This window comes from Schistocerca piceifrons, chromosome 2 (assembly GCF_021461385.2).
Source record: "Schistocerca piceifrons isolate TAMUIC-IGC-003096 chromosome 2, iqSchPice1.1, whole genome shotgun sequence".
NCBI classification, from domain to species: Eukaryota; Metazoa; Arthropoda; class Insecta; order Orthoptera; family Acrididae; genus Schistocerca; species Schistocerca piceifrons.
Genome location: NC_060139.1, coordinates 70885241 through 70903681, shown reverse-complemented (window position 1 = coordinate 70903681; position 18441 = coordinate 70885241). Strand labels below are relative to the sequence as shown.

The following is an 18441-nucleotide window of genomic DNA, read 5'->3' as shown; positions in this document are numbered from 1 at the left end:
GAAGAGACAAATGTCTTTGCCACGCTCATTTGCCTCACTCGAGAGGAATATTAAATGAAGTCGCTGTCGTAATGAGCAGCAGACGCGAAGTACTTGGGGAAGGCGAGTACCTGTGCTCTCTCCTCATCGTACTCGAGGCAGCCGACTCCGTCCAGGCGCTCCAGGTCGATCCATCCTCGCCACCTCACGCACACGCCGTTCATGATGAAGTGCGACCGCAGGTGCACCTGCAACAAGGACAAAGGCGGCCGTCAGGCTTACATGCTGGCGTTACAGTCAAAACTGCCTACCTTTCGACATTTGTCTTTTTAAACAAAAAATGGGCGTGTCTCTCTACGTTACGGAAAAAAGCAGCAGTTCAATACTTCTGAGATCTGCAAGAAAAAAAATGTGAATGTACGAATAAGATTGTGTGTGTGTGTGTGTGTGTGTGTGTGTGTGTACCATTTCTGCTGCAAAAGGCAGTCAAGAGTAACGGTGGTGATACGGTGAGGCCAAACCTTCCCTTATAATCCTGAACTGAGCTGGCAGACTGGGCAGCGAACAAAAAAAAAAAAAAAAAAAAAATGTTCAAACGTGTGTGAAATCTTTTGGGACTTAACTGCTAAGGTCATCAGTCCCTAAGCTTACACACTACTTAATCTAAATTATCCTAAGGACAAACACACACACCCAAGCCCGAGGGAGGACTCGAACCTCCGCCGGGACCAGCCGCACAGTCCATGACTGCAGCGCCCTAGACCGCTCGGCAAATCCCGCGCGGCGGCAGCGAACATCTTCACGACTGTTAGTATTCTAATAGTTAGTGTATGTGCGTGTGTGTGTGTGCCATTTCTACTGCAAAAGGTAGTCAAGAGTAACGATGGAGATATGGTGAGGCCCAATCTTCCCCTATATTGAACTGAGCTGGCAAATTGAGCAGCGAACATCTTCACGACTGTTAGTATCCAATAGTTACTAATTAAAACCACTGAGTCCTTCGTGTCAGAATACCGAATTTTTGTTCAACATCGTCTCAGAGCCCGTAACGTTATCGAATTGAAGCACAGCAGGTTAATATTCAGGACGAAGATCGCATCTGAACTACTGCTTTCCCTGATGCTATGTACTTCTACAGGGTCTGTACCTGTCAAATCTTTGACCTTCTGGGATCTGAAACTCGCCGCTGTTGCTGATGTCCTTTCTAACGCCAATTTCACCTATGAAATGAGAATAAAACTTGAATTTTCACATTTTTTCTGTTAATTTAGTTTTAAGTTACTGTTGTTGTTGTTGTTGTCGTCTTTGTGTTGTGAGCTTCAGTCCGAAGATTGATTTGGTGGACGCCTTAGCAAGCCTCTTCGTCTCTGCATAATTCCTGTAACAGTACACGAATCTGAACTTGCATACTGAACTTAAGCCTCCATCTCCCTCAATATATTTACTCCCGACACTTCCATTAGCAAATTCGATACTGTGATGCTTCAGAATCTGTATTATTAATCAATCCCTTGTTTTGCCAAATTTGTAGCACAATTCGACTCAGTACCCTTTTATTTGTTATTAGATCTACGCATCTAATCTTCGTCATTCTTTTGTAGCGCAATATTCTTGTCTGAACTCTTTATCGTCCATGTTTCACTTCCAAATAAGGCTACACTCCAAACAATTATTCCCATTTATTTTATATCTTCTTATTTACATCTGCATACACATACATACTCCGCAAGCCACCGTAAGGTGCATGGCGGAGGGTACCCTGTACCATTACTTGTTTCCATTCCTGCTCCACTCGTAGATAGATCAGGGAAAAAACGACTTTCTGTATGCCCTAATTTCTCCTATATCTTCGTGGTCCTTAAGTGCAACGTATGTTGGCGGCAATAGTATCGTTCTGCAGTCAACTTCAGATGCTGATTCCCTAAATTTTCTCAACAACATTTCCCGAAAAGAACTTCGCCTTCCCTGCAGGATTTCCCATATGAGTTCCCGAAGCATCACCTTAACACTTGCGTGTTGTTCTAACCTACCGGTAGCAAATCTAGCAGCCCGCCTTTGGGTTGCTTCGATGTTTTCCTTCAATGCAACCTGGTGCGGATCCCAGACGCTCGAGCAGTACTCAAGAATACGTCACTTTAGTGTCCTACGTGAGGTATCCTTTACAGATGAACCACACGTTTCCAAAAATTCCTCCAGTACACCGAAGTCGAGCATTCGCCTTCCCTGCCACAATACTCACATGCTCGAATCACTTCCTATTGCTTTGCAACTTTACGCCTTGATACTTATAAAGACGTGACTGTGCCAAGCAGGACATTACTAATGCTGTATATTAACATTTCCGGGCTTGTTTTCCCTACTCATCAGCATTAAACTAAATTTTTCTGCATCTCTGTTACAGCTACTGTCAGCTATTTCGGTGCCTAAATAGCAAAACTTACTAATCTACTTTTTTCGTTATCGCCTAATTTACACTACTGGTCATTAAAATTGCTACACCAAGAACAAATGCAGATGATAAACGGGTATTCATTGGAAAAATATATTATACTAGAACTGACATGTGATTACATTTTCACGCAATTTGAGTGCATATATCCTGAAAAATCAGTACCCAGAACAACCACCTCTGGCCGTAATAACGGCCTTGATACGCCTGGCCATTGAGTCAAACAGAGCGTGGATGGCGTGTACAGGTACAGCTGTCCATGCAGCTTCAGCACGATACCACAGTTCATCAAGGGTAGTGACTGGCGTATTGTGACGAGAGCCAGTTGCTCGGCCACCATTGACCTACGTTTTCAATTGGTGAGAGATCTGGAGAATGTGCTGGCCAGGGCAGCAGTGGAACATCTTCTGTATCCAGAAAGGCCCGTACAGGACCTGCAACATGCGGTCGTGCATTATTCTGCTGAAATGTAGGGTTTCGCAGGGATAGAATGAAGGGTAGAGCCACGGGTCGTAACACATCTGAAATGTAACGTCCACTGTTCAGAGTGCCGTCAATGCGAACAAGAGGTGACAGAGACGTGTAACCAATGGCACCACATATCATCACGCCGGGTGATACGCCAGTATGGCGATGACGAATGCACGCTTCCAATGTGCGTTCACCGCGATGTCGCCAAACACGGATGCGACCATCATGATGCTGTAAACAGAACCTGGATTTATAAAAAAAATGACGTTTTGCCATTCGTGCACCCAGGTTCGTCGTTCAGTACACCATCGCAGGCGCTCCTGTCTGTGATGCAGCGTCAAGGGTAACCGCAGCCATGGTCTCCGAGCTGACACTCCATGCTGCTGCTAACGTCGTCGAACTGTTCGTGCAGGTGGTTGTTGTCTTGCAAACGTCCCATCTGTTGAGTCAGGGATCTAGAGGTGGCTGCACGATCCGTTACAGCCTTGCAGATAAGATGCCTGTCATCTCGACTGCTAGTGATATGAGGCCGTTGGGATCCAGAACGGCGTTCCGTATTACTCTCCTGGACCCACCGATTCCATATTCTGCTAACAGTCATTGGATCTCGACCAGCGCGAGCAGCAATGTCGTGATACGATAAACAGCAATCGCGATAGGCTACAATCCGACCTTTGTCAAAGTCGGAAACGTGATGGTACGCATTTCTCCTCCTTACACGAGGCATCACAACAACGTTTCACAAGGCAACACCGGTCAACTGCTGTTTGTGTATGAGAAATCGCTTGGAAACTTTCCTCATGTCAGCACGTTGTGGGTGTCGCCACCGGCGCCAACCTTGTGTAGATGCTCTGAAAAGCTAATCATTTGCATATCGCAGCGTCTTCTTCCTGTCGGTTAAATTTCGCGTCTGTAGCACGTCATCTTCGTGATGTAGCAGTTTTAATGGCCAGTAGTGTAATTCGAATATACTTCATTGCATATGTTCTCAAGATATTATCCATTCCACGTAATTGATCTTCCGAGTCCTTTGCAGTCTCTGACGAGACTTATTTTGTTAGCCTCTACTTCGAAACGCAATGATGACCAGAAACAAGACTCTTGTATAAGTCTCTCTGATTACGTCGACGTCGTACGAAATGTGGGGTCATATCCAAACGTCTTCGTAATACGCGTTGACGGCGGCCTTTTTTTTCGTGGAGTGTAATCCGATTTCGCCCGACGTTTTATTGTAGAACGGCCACCGAGACAATTCATTCGGGCGCGAGAGAAACACGATCTAGACGGCCAGGAACGTTCTCTAAGGAGGCTTCTTTGTTTATTTACGGGCCTCTTTAATCCCATAATAATGAAGGGCGCGAGAAAGGGAAAGTGGTTTCGTTAAACAGAGCGCCTTGTTAAAGCTACACCGGCGCCGGCGGAGGCCGCTGCTTAGCGCGGGACAAGCTCCTACTTAGGCGGACACAATGCCGCCGTCACGCGCTGACACCGCTTCACACCTCGGCCCGTCACACGCGCCCCGTACAAAGAGCGCCGTCTCGGACCGCCACCGGCGCTTTTTCCGTGGCTACCGCTGGTGTTCATTACGGCTGAGAATGCGCAGCTAAGAGCCTCGCAAGGCAGGCCCAGCACACTTCTTTTTGTCGGAGATTTAACACCAACCGGCAGCGAGGTCCTTACGGTCGAGGAGAGACATGGGGAAGGACACGTTTGCTTAATGCGCCAGCCTTTTCTGCATACGTACTTGCGTGTCACCCTGCCTACGACCGTATGGTACTGCACCCGATCCGTCAAGTGTCACATTCCACTCGGAATTTAGCAGGATAATGCACGACCGCATGTTACAGGTCCTGTACGGACCTTTCTGGATACAGAAGATGTTCCACTGCTGCCCTGGCCAGCACATTCTCCAGATCTCTCACCAATTGAAGACGTCTGGTCAATGGTGGCCGAGCAACTGGCTCGTCACAATACGCCAGTCACTACTCTTGATGAACTGGGTATCGTGTTGAAGCTACATGGGCAGCTGTACCTGTACACGCCATCCAAGCTCTGTTTGACTCAATGCCCAGGCGTATCAAGGCCGTTACGACGGTCAGAGGTGGTTGTTCTGGCTATTGATTTCTCAGTGTCTATGCACCCAAATTGCGTGAAAATGTAATCACATGTCAGTTCTATTATAATATACAGGGTGATTCAAAAAGAATACCACAACTTTAAAAATGTGTATTTAATGAAAGAAACATAATATAACCTTCTGTTATATATCATTACAAAGAGTATTTAAAAAGGTTTTTTTTCACTCAAAAACAAGTTCAGAGATGTTCAATATGGCCCCCTCCAGACACACGAGCAATATCAACCCGATACTCCAACTCGTTCCACACTCTCTGTAGCATATCAGGCATAACAGTTTGGATAGCTGCTGTTATTTCTCGTTTCAAATCATCAATGGTGGCTGGGAGAGGTGGCCGAAACACCATATCCTTAACATACCCCCATAAGAAAAAATCGCAGGGGATGAGATCAGCGCTTCTTGGAGGCCAGTGATGAAGTGCTCTGTCACGGGCTGCCTGGCGGCCGATCCATCGCCTCGGGTATTTGACGTTCAGGTAGTTACGGACAGATAAGTGCCAATGTGGTGGCGCTCCATCCTGTTGAAATATGAATTGTTGTGCTTCTTGTTCGAGCTGAGGGAACAGCCAATTCTCTAACATCTCCATATACTGTAATCCAGTTACAGCAGCACCTTCGAAGAAAAAGGGACCAAAAATTTTATTGGCTGAAATGGCACAGAAAACGTTCACCTTAGGCGAGTCACGTTCATACTGAGTTGTTTCCCGCCGATTCTCAGTGCCCCATATACAGACATTGTGACGGTTGACTTTCCCGTTAGTGTGGAAAGTTGCTTCATCACTAAACACAATCTTTGAAACGAAAGATTCATCTGTTTCCATTTGAGCAAGGATAAAATCACAGAAATCGATTCTTTTAATCTTATCAGCTGCAGACAGTGCTTGAACCAATTTCAGACGATAAGGTTTCATAACTAACCTTTTTCGTAGGACTCTCCATACAGTTGATTGTGGAATTTGCAGCTCTCTGCTAGCTCTGCGAGTCGATTTTCCTGGGCTGCAAACAAATACTTGCTGGATGCCTGCTACATTTTCATCACTCGTTCTCGGCCGTCCAGAACTTTTCCCTTTGCACAAACACCCATTCTCTGTAAACTGTTTATACCAACGTTTAATACACCACCTATCAGGAGGTTTAACACCATACTTCGTTCGAAATGCACGCTGAACAACTGTCGTCGATTCACTTCTGCCGTACTCAATAACACAAAAAGCTTTCTGTTGAGCGGTCGCCATCTTAGCATCAACTGACGCTGACGCCTAGTCAACAGCGCCTCAAGCGAACAAATGTGCAACTAAATGTAACTTTATAGCTCCCTTAATTCGCCGACAGATAGTGCTTAGCTCTGCCTTTTGTCGTTGCAGAGTTTTAAATTCCTAAAGTTGTGGTATTCTTTTTGAATCACCCTGTATTTGTCCAATGAATACCCGTCTTTCATCTGCATTTCTTCTTGGTGTAGCAATTTTAATGGCCAATAGTGTATTTTATTTACCACGATGACAAGGAGACAGCATTATTTCTCTGCTAGTACTTTTAGCGATAAAAATAGGGCGATTAATATTAACCTCGTTATAACGTATAAAGTTGTTGAAGATACGTGAACATCCGTAAATAATTTCATTGAGCCGTAGCAATGAGCACGAGTGGTAATACTCGAGAGCTGCAATCAATATCGTCCCTCAAGAGCTCTGCTCTACTTAGGCGCGCTGTTCCTTTCAACTTGGCTCCGGGCGTTCGCCGGTGACCTGTAAGAGTGCGATGACCTCGCGCTGGAGGGTGTGCAGGGAGGTGGCTACGAAATGTCAGCGGACGCTGCCCTCTCGTCACGGCCGCCGATCACGCTTGACACTCAGTCTGAAAGGCGGCCTCACTTCAAAGTCAGCCGCCACACGCACGTCCGCGCGCCCGCGTGTGCTCTCACGTAACTCACAAAGCAGCCGTCCCCACTCGAGCGAAAAATGTGCCAAGATGTCCAACGGTTCTGCATGTAAAAACGGCCGATCCATCACAAATACGTCAGAGGCAACAAGCACAGCTCTAACATCTGCAGGGCCATTGTGGCCGGCGCTCGCAAGTACTCAGAAATCTCCCATATTTTCCTCACCACTCTGACGGTAGCACAGTGTACGCATGGTAGGAAGAAGGAAGGAAGATTGAGTTTAACGCCCCGTCCACATCGATGTCATTATAGACGGAGCTCAAGCTCGGATGGTGTCAAGGATAGGGAAGGGTATAGACGTACCGTTTTAAAGAAACCTTCCCTGCATTTTCATAGAGCGATTGAGGGAAATGACGGAAAACCTAGATCTTGATGACCAGACCCGGGTTTGAACCGTCGTCCTCCCGAATGCAAGTCCAGCGTACTAACTACTACGCACCTTCCTCGATCATTGCACACATGGCGAGCGATGTTACGGTACGTATACACTTTATCTTGGTACGTTTTCCTCAGTATCTTACTAAGTAAACAGTGAGGAATAACAAACTATTTTGTATACCGGGCAACTGCAGCTGTTGAAAGGCATGATAAGAACAACTCCTCTTTCAGCTGGTAAAATTGTTGTTTATTAATACACAACCGGTTTCACGACCTAAAGGTATATCATCGATGCAGCAACGTCAAAAGATCATAGGCATACCCATGGCCCCTAGTCAAAAGTTTCTATTCAGTGAATATCGTCAATACTATGGCGAACAAAAGGTATGGAAGACGTGCTCCATTCTTTACAACCTGCCTGCGTCAGTAAGACGGCAGGGCAGCCCGGTTCAGGGCAAGGCAAAAGCGACCGGCACGAACGACAAAGAGCCACGAAACCGGTTGTGTTTTAATGGACAACAATTTTACCAGTCGTAAAACTGACAATAATCCTATTGCCGTTGCAAGTTATTTAGTAGCAAAGAGATGACCCTGACATTTAACTTAATGCAATCATTAAATAACACAGAAGACAACGAGGGTAACAAAGATTTTACAAAAATGGTTCAAGTGGCTCTGACCACTGTGGGACTTAACAAATGGTTCAAATGGCTCTGAGCACTATGGGACTTAACATCTGAGGTCATCAGTCCCCTAGAACTTAGAACTACTTAAACCTAACTAACCCAAGGACATCACACACATCCATGCCCGAGGCTGGATTCGAACCTGCGACCGTAGCAGTCCCGCGGTTCCGGACTGCGGCGCCTAGAACCGCACGGCCACCGCGGCCGGCACAAATATTTTACATAAGAGTACTTTGATATGCCACTACACTTGTTTCATTAAGTTATCGAGTCAGTTAGTTGACCCTAGAATAATTTCCTAATAACAGTTAATGGAACACCGACATTTCCCACCGAGAGTGGTGGCACAATGGTTAGCACACTGGACTCGCATTCGGGAGGACGACGGTTCAAACCCGCGTCCGGTCATCCTGATTTAGGTTTTCCGTGAATTCCCTAAATCGCTTCAGACAAGTGCCGTGACGTTTCCTTTGAAAGGTCACGGCCGACTTTCTTCCCCGTCCTTCCCTAATCCGATGAGACCGATGACCTCGCCGTTTGGTCACCTCCTCCAAATCAAGCATCCAACCGATATTGCCGTATGTAGTTGCGAATCCTGTTAATGTTACGGAAGCAGCCCGAGACAGACATTGCACAGAGCGATGCATTTCGAAACATCGTTTTGCCCTGTCAGTCATACATTTATGGGTCACTGGATAGAAACTTATGTATGGGTCACTCGATAGAAACTTCTGTTAATTATAAACACTGCTCCAGAATAGCAATTTCGGTCAAACATAATTTTGTTCAAGGTGAAGAGTGTGTTGTTTGTCATTTTGGAGATAATATATAAATCCTCCGAAGTCGAAATCCGGACGGTGAAAAATTGTCGCCATCGCAAGCTGAACATTAAGCGGACGAAAAGAGCGCTGGAGGACAGTTCCGGACTTCTAGAACGTGCTTCAGTTTCAGTTACAAACAGTATTTAATACTTTGCAACACTGTCCCACGAATAACGCCGTACAACACAATGCTCTTCAAAATAGGGAGACTATTTCCAGAGACCTGTTTTCAGAGCGACACTACTCTTCACCAGCAAAAGTTATAGTCTTCCAAACTACGAAATTTTACTGTCGCACTTCACCCTCGCTGCTTCAAGGCAGTGAATGTTTAAGGCCCGAACGACACAAACCACCGCTTGGGGCGCCGTAATGGAGGGGCGCCAGGGGACCCCAAGTGCAAGTTTCGTATACAGTGCGAATCACAACTAGTAGCGAAAGCTAACACAGGTGAAGGTGCACGAGGAAAAAGGAGGGAGAGGGTGGGCATCGAATGATAAGTTTTTTGTGCGGGAAATATAATCGAGCCGGCCGTGCTTGGCGGAAGCTCGTCGTAGGTGTTTGGAGCATTTTCTTACAGTCTTACTATGCTCAGTCAGTGATCACATGAAAGCACTACGATTTTTCTGGTTTAAAGTATCCGTTTCATCATATAGTAGAGCTCTTGAGTAATTCCTATTGTTTCGGTCCTCAACACACAATTTCTGAAAAGTTCGTAGGCTCCAGTTTTCAACTGAGGCCCGCCACACAATTATCGCGCCTTGCACAGTTTGAATAACTACGTTCGTGCCATAGGCTTAATATCAAGGAACGAAAGTTAAGATTTAACGTTGCGTCGACAACGAGGTTATTATACACTGAAGAGCCAAAGAAACTGGTACACCTGCCTAATATCGTGTAGGGCCTCCGCGAGCATGCCGAAGTGCCGCAACACGACGTAGCAACGACTCGACTAATGTCTTTAGTAGTGCTGGAGGGAACCGACACCACGAATCCTGCAGGGCTGTCCATAAATCCGTAAGAGTACGAGGGAGTGGACCTCTTCTGAATAGCATGTTGCAAGGCGTCCCAGATATGCTCAATAATGTTCATGTATGGGGAGTTTGGTGGCCAGTGGAAGTGTTTAAACTCATAAGAGTGTTCCTGGAACCATTCTGTAGCAATTCTGGACATGTGAGGTGTCGTATTGTCCTGCTGGAATTGCCCAATCCGTCGGAATGCCCAATGGACATGAATGAATGCAGGTGATCAGACAGGATGCTTACGTATGTCTCATCTGTCAGAGTCGTATCTAGACATATCAGGGGTCCCATATCACTCCAACTGCACGCGCCCCACACGATTACAGAGCCTCCACCAGCTTGAACAGCCCCTACCGGCATGCAGGGTCCATGGGTCCTGTCGATCCAATCTGAAACGAGACTCGTCCGGTCAGGCAACATGTTTCCAGTCATCAACAGTCCAATGTCGGTGTTGACGAGGTCAGGCGAGGCGCAAAACTTTGTATCGTGCAGTCATCAAAGGTAACGAGTGGGCCTTCGGCTCCGAAAGCCCGTATCATTGACGTTTCGTTGAATGGTTCGCACGCTGACACTTGTTGATGGCCCAGCATTGAAATCTGCAGCAATTTGCGGAAGGGTTGCACTTCTGTCACGTTGAACGATTCTCTTCAGTCGTTGTTGGTCCCGTTCTTGCAGGATCTTTTTCCGCCCACAGCGATGTCGGAGATTTGATGTTTTACCGGATTCCTGATATTCACGGTACACTCATGAAATGGTCGTACTGGAAAATTCCCACTTCACCGTTACCTTGGAGGTACTGTGTCCCATCGCTCGTGCGCCGACTGTAACACCACGTTCAAACTCTCTTAAGTCTTAATAACTTGCCATTGTAGGAGCAGCAACTGATCTAATAACTGCGCCAGACCCTTGTCTAATATAGGCGTTGCCGACGGCACCGCCGTAATCTGCCTGTTTACATATCTCTGTATTTGAATACGCATGTCTATCCAGTTTCTTTGGCGCTTCAGTGTAGAAGTAGCAGGTGTACCGATATGAAATGAGCGTTAAGATACAAATGTGTCGATAGGGAACACTTTTTGTGAACGAGCCTTATTTTTGTTGTTGTTTGGTTGGTATGACATCTGTCAAAGATATTTAGTATACATCAAGTCATGGAACAAACAACATCATATGTTTTCATCGTGTTAACAATGTCGAATTTTGTAGCAGAAAGTGATGATTTGCGGAAAGCATTAATTTTTTGTTTTCATTTGAAAAAAAAAAAGTGCTGCAGAGTCGCATCGAATGCTTGTCGAGGCATATGGTGATCATGCTCTATCAGAAGCAACATGCAAAAGGTGGTTTCAACGGTTCAGAAATAATGATTTTGATGTAAGAAATGAAGAACGTGGAAGACCACCAAAAAAGTTCGATGACGCCGAATTGCAAGTAATATTAGATGAAGATGATACTTTGAGTCAGAAGCAAATGGCAGCAATGTTAAATGTTGCACAACAATTTCTGACCGTTGGAAAGCTATGGGAAAGACCCTAAAGTGTGGAAAATGGGTGCCACATATTTGAATGAAAGACAGATGGAAAACCGAAAAACCATTTGTCAAATTTTGCTTCGAAGACATGAAATAAAATCAGTTTTGCATCGAATTGTTGTGATGAAAAATGGATTTATTTTAAGAATCCTAAACGGGAAAAATCATGGGTTAATCCGGGACAACCATTATCATCGACTGCAAAAACAGATCGATTCGACAAGAAGACAATGCTCTGTGTTTGGTGGGATCAGAAAGGTGTGGTGTATCATGAGCTTCTCAAACCCGGTAAAACTGTGAATACTAATCGCTACAGACAACAAATGATCAATTTGAACTATGCATTGATCGAAAAAAGACCAGAATGGGCCAGAAGACATGGCAAAATAATATTTTTACATGACAATGCACCTGCACACATAGTAAAACTGGTTCAGGATACAATCAAAACACTTGGCTGGGAGCTGCTACCCCAGCCGCCGTATTCACCAGATACCATTCGTTTTCATCAATGGAACACGCATTGGCTGAGGAACACTTCGATTCCTACGAAGAAGTCGAAAATTGGGTGTCTCATTGGTTTGCTTCAAGAGACGAACATTTCTGTTGGCGTGGTGTCCACAAATTGCCAGAAAGCTGGTCAAAATGTATAGAAAGCAATGGTCAGTACTTTGAATAAAATGTTTTTACTTTTCAGTTCAAAATTGTTTCATTCTCACAAAAAAACGCTCATTTCATATCGGTACACCTGGTAGCAGGAGTTCTGATTAGGGGAGGCTGGGGAGGGAAATCCGCCCTTTCAAATGAATCATTCCGTCGTTTTGGCTTTTAGATTTAGAAAATTTACGGAAACCTAAATCTGGATTGCCAGACTGGGATTCAAACCGTCCAGAATTCAAGCCCAATGTGGTCACCTCTGCGCTACCTCGCAAATTCTTCGTCTTTCCGTTAAGTAGAATATTGTGACAGGAATTTACGTTGATTCCTTTAGAAATAACAAAGAATGAAATAAAGCATAGATAAGAGCCGAAAGCCTGTTCACGTGCGCGTATTTTCTTTTTTTTTTTGGGGGGGGGGGGGGGGGGGAGGGGCAGTAGCTTAGTAGTACCAGTGCTAAAACGGATCCGGTCTGAAAGTAACACATACACGATTAGGAGAGGCGGGACTGTTGTAGCTGCTAAGTCATGCCCGAAATCTGGGCCAAACTCGCGCGCCCCGCGGATAAAAAAGGCGAGGAAAAGCGAAGGGCAGTGCAGGTCGGCGTTGAGCAAGGCGCGGCACGTGCGCTGCGCAGCTTTCGTGCCCGGCGACCGGAAAACAGCGCGCCCGATACCATCGCAGAAGCACGCAGCCGGCAGCGGCAGCGGCGGGCGCTCAAGGCTGCGTTTCGTAAACACCCGGGGCTGATTGGCCAGGCTCCACCGCCTCTTCCCTGAAGTGCTGACGCCAATTTCGTTCGCGGAAACCTTATATAGCAGGCGTTGGCGCCTCTGCATCCTGACCTGGTGCTCTTTTTCTTTAGTGCCTACCGCTAGCGGTACGAGGAAGCCCTGCGGATCAGGCATTGACGTCGGCGGCAACAAGGAACTGCAGCGTAACAATGGAATCGGGAAAATCCGAATGTCTTTTTAAATCTATTAGCGTCTTTCTGAACGACAAGGATATGAGACTATGGATCGGGTGCTACGCTCCATCCATAATACACTAGTCTTTCAACAGTGGAACTATTTAATTTCCTCATTTCTGGGTCAAATAAATCGTAAAGCTTGTACTGACATCGACTTTCGTTCAGTAATGTGTAAAAAATTTAATAGAAGCAATGCAGTCTAATTTAACAACGTAATTTTTTACTCGCCAATGCTTTCTTTAGGTGCCACAACGGAAAAAAATTAAGGAAATTTCGAAGCGATTCCTTTCATACGTTACAGTGCTACGTTTTAAACGATTCATTCAGTCTACATCTACATCTACATCGATACTCTGCAACTCACATTTAAGTGCCTGGCAGAGGGTTCATCGAACCGCCTTCACATTTCTCTATTATTCCATTCTCATATAGCGCGCGGAAAGAACGAACAGCTATATCTTTCCGTACGAGCTCTGATTTCCCTCATTTTATCGTGGTGATAACTTCTGAACTGAACATTTGGGGCCTGTTTTACACCTACACCGCCGGCCGCGGTGGTCTCGCGGTTCTAGGCGCTCAGTCAGGATCCGCGCGACTGTTACGGTCGCAGGTTCGAATCCTGCCTCGGGCATGGATGTGTGTGATGTCCTTAGGTTAGTTAGGTTTAAGTAGTTCTAAGTTCTAGGGGACTGATGACCACAGATGTTAAGTCCCATAGTGCTCAGAGCCATTTGAACGCCTACACCTCCTCCAGTACGAAGTAATTACTGGTTCAAATGGCTCTGAGCACTATGGGACTTAAATCTCTGGTCATCAGTCCCCTAGAACTTAGAACTACTTAAACCTAACTAACCTAAGGTCATCACACACATCCATGCCCGAGGCAGGATTCGAACCTGCGATCGTAGCGGTCACGCGGTACCAGACTGAAGCGCCTAGAACCGCACGGCCACAACGGCCGGCCGAAGTAATTATTCCTTGAGGTCTTAAGAGTGCGTGCTTCACTAATCTTTGGCATTCTTCTGAAGCAACACATTACAAATGCTTCTACTATTACCTGTACTGCGTATCACCCACGTTTCACTCTCGTATAATGCAGCTCCCAGAAAATACTGCCCGACACGTTTATACTGCTTGTTGACAGATTTCTATTTTTCGGAAAAACCTTTCGTGATGGTGTCAGTGTGCATTTTTTGTCTTCTTTACTTTGATCAGTGTGAATTATTTTGCTGTCCAAAAAGCAGAACTCATCTATTTTAAGTTTGTCATTTCCTAATATAACAGTGTTGGAACCTCAATAGTGGCAACTACTTATTTACAGCTCGTACAAAATAGATAAGTGTTTCAATGTTTTACTGACCTTCATAGTAGTCATCAGCATTGTGTATAACACGTTGCTAGCGATGTGGAAGTCGTAGGATATTCTTAACAGTGCCAGTTGTGTTGACAGCTCGAGTGGCGGCCCGACGAATATGTAGCAGTTTTGAAGCGAATGCCGTGAAGTGTTTCTTTCAGCTTAGAAATCGAGTTGAACTCACGAGGGCTTAAGTCAGGGGACTGCAGTACGTGGTATAGCACTTAGCAACCCCATCAGTCTAACAAATCAGTAACAGCTTGCACTGTACCTGCTTGAGCATTGTCCTGCAAAATTATGGTCAGGTCCTGCGGAAAGTGTCATCACTTCTGTCTCTATGCTGTTCATTTTTGGAACACAACCTTGGACCAGCTTAGAGACAGAAGTGATGACACTTTCTGCAGGACCTGACCATCATTTTGCGGGACAATGCTCAAGCGCGTTTGACTGATAGGGCTGCTAAGTGCTGTACCACCTACTGCACTCCCCTGATTTAAGCCCTCGTTAGTTCAGCTCAATTTCTAAAGTGAAGGAAACACTTCACGGCATTCGCTTCAGAACTGCTACAAATTCGTCGGGCAACAGACCGCGCCGCTCGAACTGTCAACACAACTGGCACTGCTAAGAGTAACCTACGACTTCCACATCGTTGCAACGGGTTATACCCAATGCTGGTGACTACTTTGAAGGTCAGTAAAACTTTCAAACACGTATCTATTTTGTACGAGCTGTAAATAAATAGTTGCCACTATTAAAGATCCAACCCTCGTAATTCCATTGGCATCATCTGATTTAATTCCATTACATTCATTTAGTTTACTCATTTTGAGCCGCAATGGGCGATCTGTGATAATAGATTAAAGAAGATAAGCTTCTTTGCCAAGTTCGCTTTATTTTCGATAACCGTCAAGTCATGAGAAAGAGTACACTTACCGTTATTTTAAGAAATATGCAATCTTTCTGTCGAGATCCGAAAATGGTAACACTGATTAAAGAAACCGGTTATCGAGAATAAAGGTTGTTATTATTAGAGATCTTGGCAAAGAAGTTTATCTTCTCTAATAGATTACATTCCATTGCCCATGTGTTAATTTTGGTGATGATTTAATCTCTTCGCAACGCATTCCTTTCAACTGATCTTGCAATTCCCTTGGCAGCTCTGACAGAACTACAACGTTGTCAGCAAACATTATGGATCGTATTTATTATCCATATCCATGGAGAGCTGCATCAAACCAGTCTCAGGACTGAAGACCACAACAACAACAAAGCTTTAATCCCCTTTCCAAATTAGCTACTTGACTGCCTTTACCGTAGCGACTGAGCAAAGTGAGGTATAGGCTATAATCCTGTCTTACCCCTTTCGCAATTAGTGCCTCACTTTTATATCTTTCGACTCTTATAATTCAATTTGGTTTCTGTATAAATTGCAGATAACCTTTCGTTGCATGTATTTTATCCCTGCCACCTTCAGGACTGCCAAAACTACTTTTATGCTTCCCAATAAAAATAAAACACTTAACTAAGCTGCACGAGTCCTGTAGTCCGATTTCGATTATGTCAGATGAATCTCAACCCAGTATAACGTAGCACCTCTCCTCGACAACAAGCGGTTGGTATAAGGTCAAAAACCAGTGTAGTTGCATTCCGGAGCAGTAGGATGAAAACCACCATTCAGCCATCCTGATTCACCTTTTCTGTGATCACTTCAGGCGAATGTTGGAACTGTTTCCTAAAGAGTCCCAGCCGCTTCCTTCACTAGGATTTTATGTTGAATGTGTATGTTTTGACAGTAGCTACGTTTCTGAACTTATGTGAGAGTTTCTAACTTAACATGAAATATACATTGTGGGAGACTGAAACCAGAGTTTACTTAGATATTTATTCCACTATCCTTTGAAACGCGTAGCGGATAACATAAAAATTACTGCTGTCGACTTTTCTGTGATTAATACCAGCATTCACGAATTTTAATTGTGCGTTATATGCTACGAAGACGAAGAATAACAGTATTAACCAAATTATCACACGATTATCTATTCTTTTCGCAAATAGGATCTAAGGAAGGTTGGTAATGTAGTTTTGATGTATAAACGACAAACTCAGAGCATGTACTCAGCATTGTAAACTCGCTGATGAGGTGTTGCGGTCGCAACCTGCTTCGTCATCATGATTGTCGTCGTACTAGTGTGGTGGAACAGACCGCGAGGTGACTAGCTTGTTTACACTCTTTTGTGGAGCCGGGACCCCGGACCTGGACTGACAGGCCTTGCGTTAGCTGCTCACCGACTCACGACAGATTAACTCTATCAGCTTGTAGGCTGGCGTGTCCTCTGACAAAGAGCGGTTAGGCGACGTGGTGAGCAGACACCATTAGCGCCATAACGACGCGTGACACGCCGTACCGTTAGCCGGCTGCTCATTTGCATCACAGCCGCGCTGGCCGGGAGCACAATTAATGATGGGCGCGGCTCGCCACACGCTTCAAGTTGGTGCTCTGCTGAAAGCTTACACGCGTAATCTTTAAGGCGGCGTTGGTTCTTGATCGTTCATCGCAACGTTCATGTTATTCAGTCTGTACACTGAGCAAGCAGTAAAGGAAACAAAAGAAAAAACTGGAGTAGTAATTAAACTTCAAGGAGAAGAAATAAAAATTTTTAGGTTTGTCTATGACACTGTAATTCTGTTAGATACAGCAAAGGACTTAAAGAGTAGTTGAACGGAATGGACAGTGTCTTGATAGGAGAACATCAACAAAAGCAAAACAAGGATAATGGATTGTAGTCGAATTAAATCAAGTGATGGTGAGGGAATTAAATTCGGAAACGACTTTTACTGTTTGGGTAGCAAAATAACTGATGATGGCCGAAGTAGAGAGGATGTAAAATGTAGACTGGCAATGGCAAGAAAAGCGTTTCATAAGAAGAGAAATTTGTTAACATCGAATAATAGATTTAAGTGTTACGAAGTCTTTTCTGGAAGCATGGAAATGAAACATTGACGATAAACAGTTTAGGCAAGAGGAGAATAGAAGCTTTTGAAATGTGCAGAAGAATCCTGAAGATTAGGTGGGTAGGTCACGTGACTAATGAAAAGGTACTAAACAGAATTGGGGAGAAAAGAAATTTGTGGCACAACCTCACTAAAAGAAGGGATCGGTTGACAGGACACCATTCAGAGACACAAAGAGCTCACCAATTTAGTACTTGTGGGAAGTGAGAGGGGTAAAAATTGTAGAGGAAGCCCAAGAGATGAATACAGTACGCAGATCCAGGAAGATTAAAGTTGCAGTAGGTACTCGGAGATGAAGAAACTTGCATAGGATAAAGTAGCACGGGGAGCTGCTTCAAACCAGTCTTCAGACTGAACACCACAACAACAACATTCACATGTAGTTCCCCCTTTTATCTCAGAATGACTATTTCGTCTCTCGATGTACGGAACCAGAAACGCCCTCACTCGTTCACTGATGCTGACACTAATGCGACGTTCGTATGGTTTCCTGGAAAATGACGCTGCCGACGATGCTGTCAGGGCTGAAAACCTTACGCAGGCTTCTTAGCAGTTCTGTCCGTCGCTAGATCTGAGTTTCGCTGTACGTAGGAACATTCTATTACTCTGACACGAACACTAGCCCTCTCTCCGCGAACAAGCTCTACATCTACGTGATTACTCTGCAGTTCACACTTAAGTGCTTGACAAGAGGTTCATACAACAACCACCCATTATTTTTCTGCCGCCTCCCATTATTTTTCTGCCGTTCCACTCTTGAATAACATGTGGGAAAAACGAACACTTAAATCATTCCGTGCATGCTCTGATATTTTCCCATTCGGAGAATAATGCTGTTGTTTGAAATTTCGCGAAAAGATCCTGTCACAACGAAGAACGCGCCACCCGAACACTCTTATCATATCCGTGACACTCTCTCCCCTATTTCACGAAAAACACGAAACAAGCTGCCCTCCTTGAACTTTTTAGATATTCTCCGTCAGTTCTATGTGATGCAGTTCCCATACGGCGCAACAATACTCCAGAAGAGGCCGGACAACCG

At 45.0% G+C, this 18441-nt stretch overlaps 1 protein-coding gene across 1 annotated transcript in view; it reads right to left on the bottom strand.

Annotated features, from left to right (window-relative positions):
- LOC124775155 (protein big brother) overlaps window positions 1-18441 on the bottom strand; it is a 224316-nt gene that overhangs the window by 54103 nt on the left and 151772 nt on the right. The window contains exon 4 of the mRNA XM_047249995.1: window positions 111-227. Coding sequence (XP_047105951.1) covers window positions 111-227 — 117 coding nt within the window. The remainder of the gene's footprint in view (window positions 1-110; window positions 228-18441) is intronic.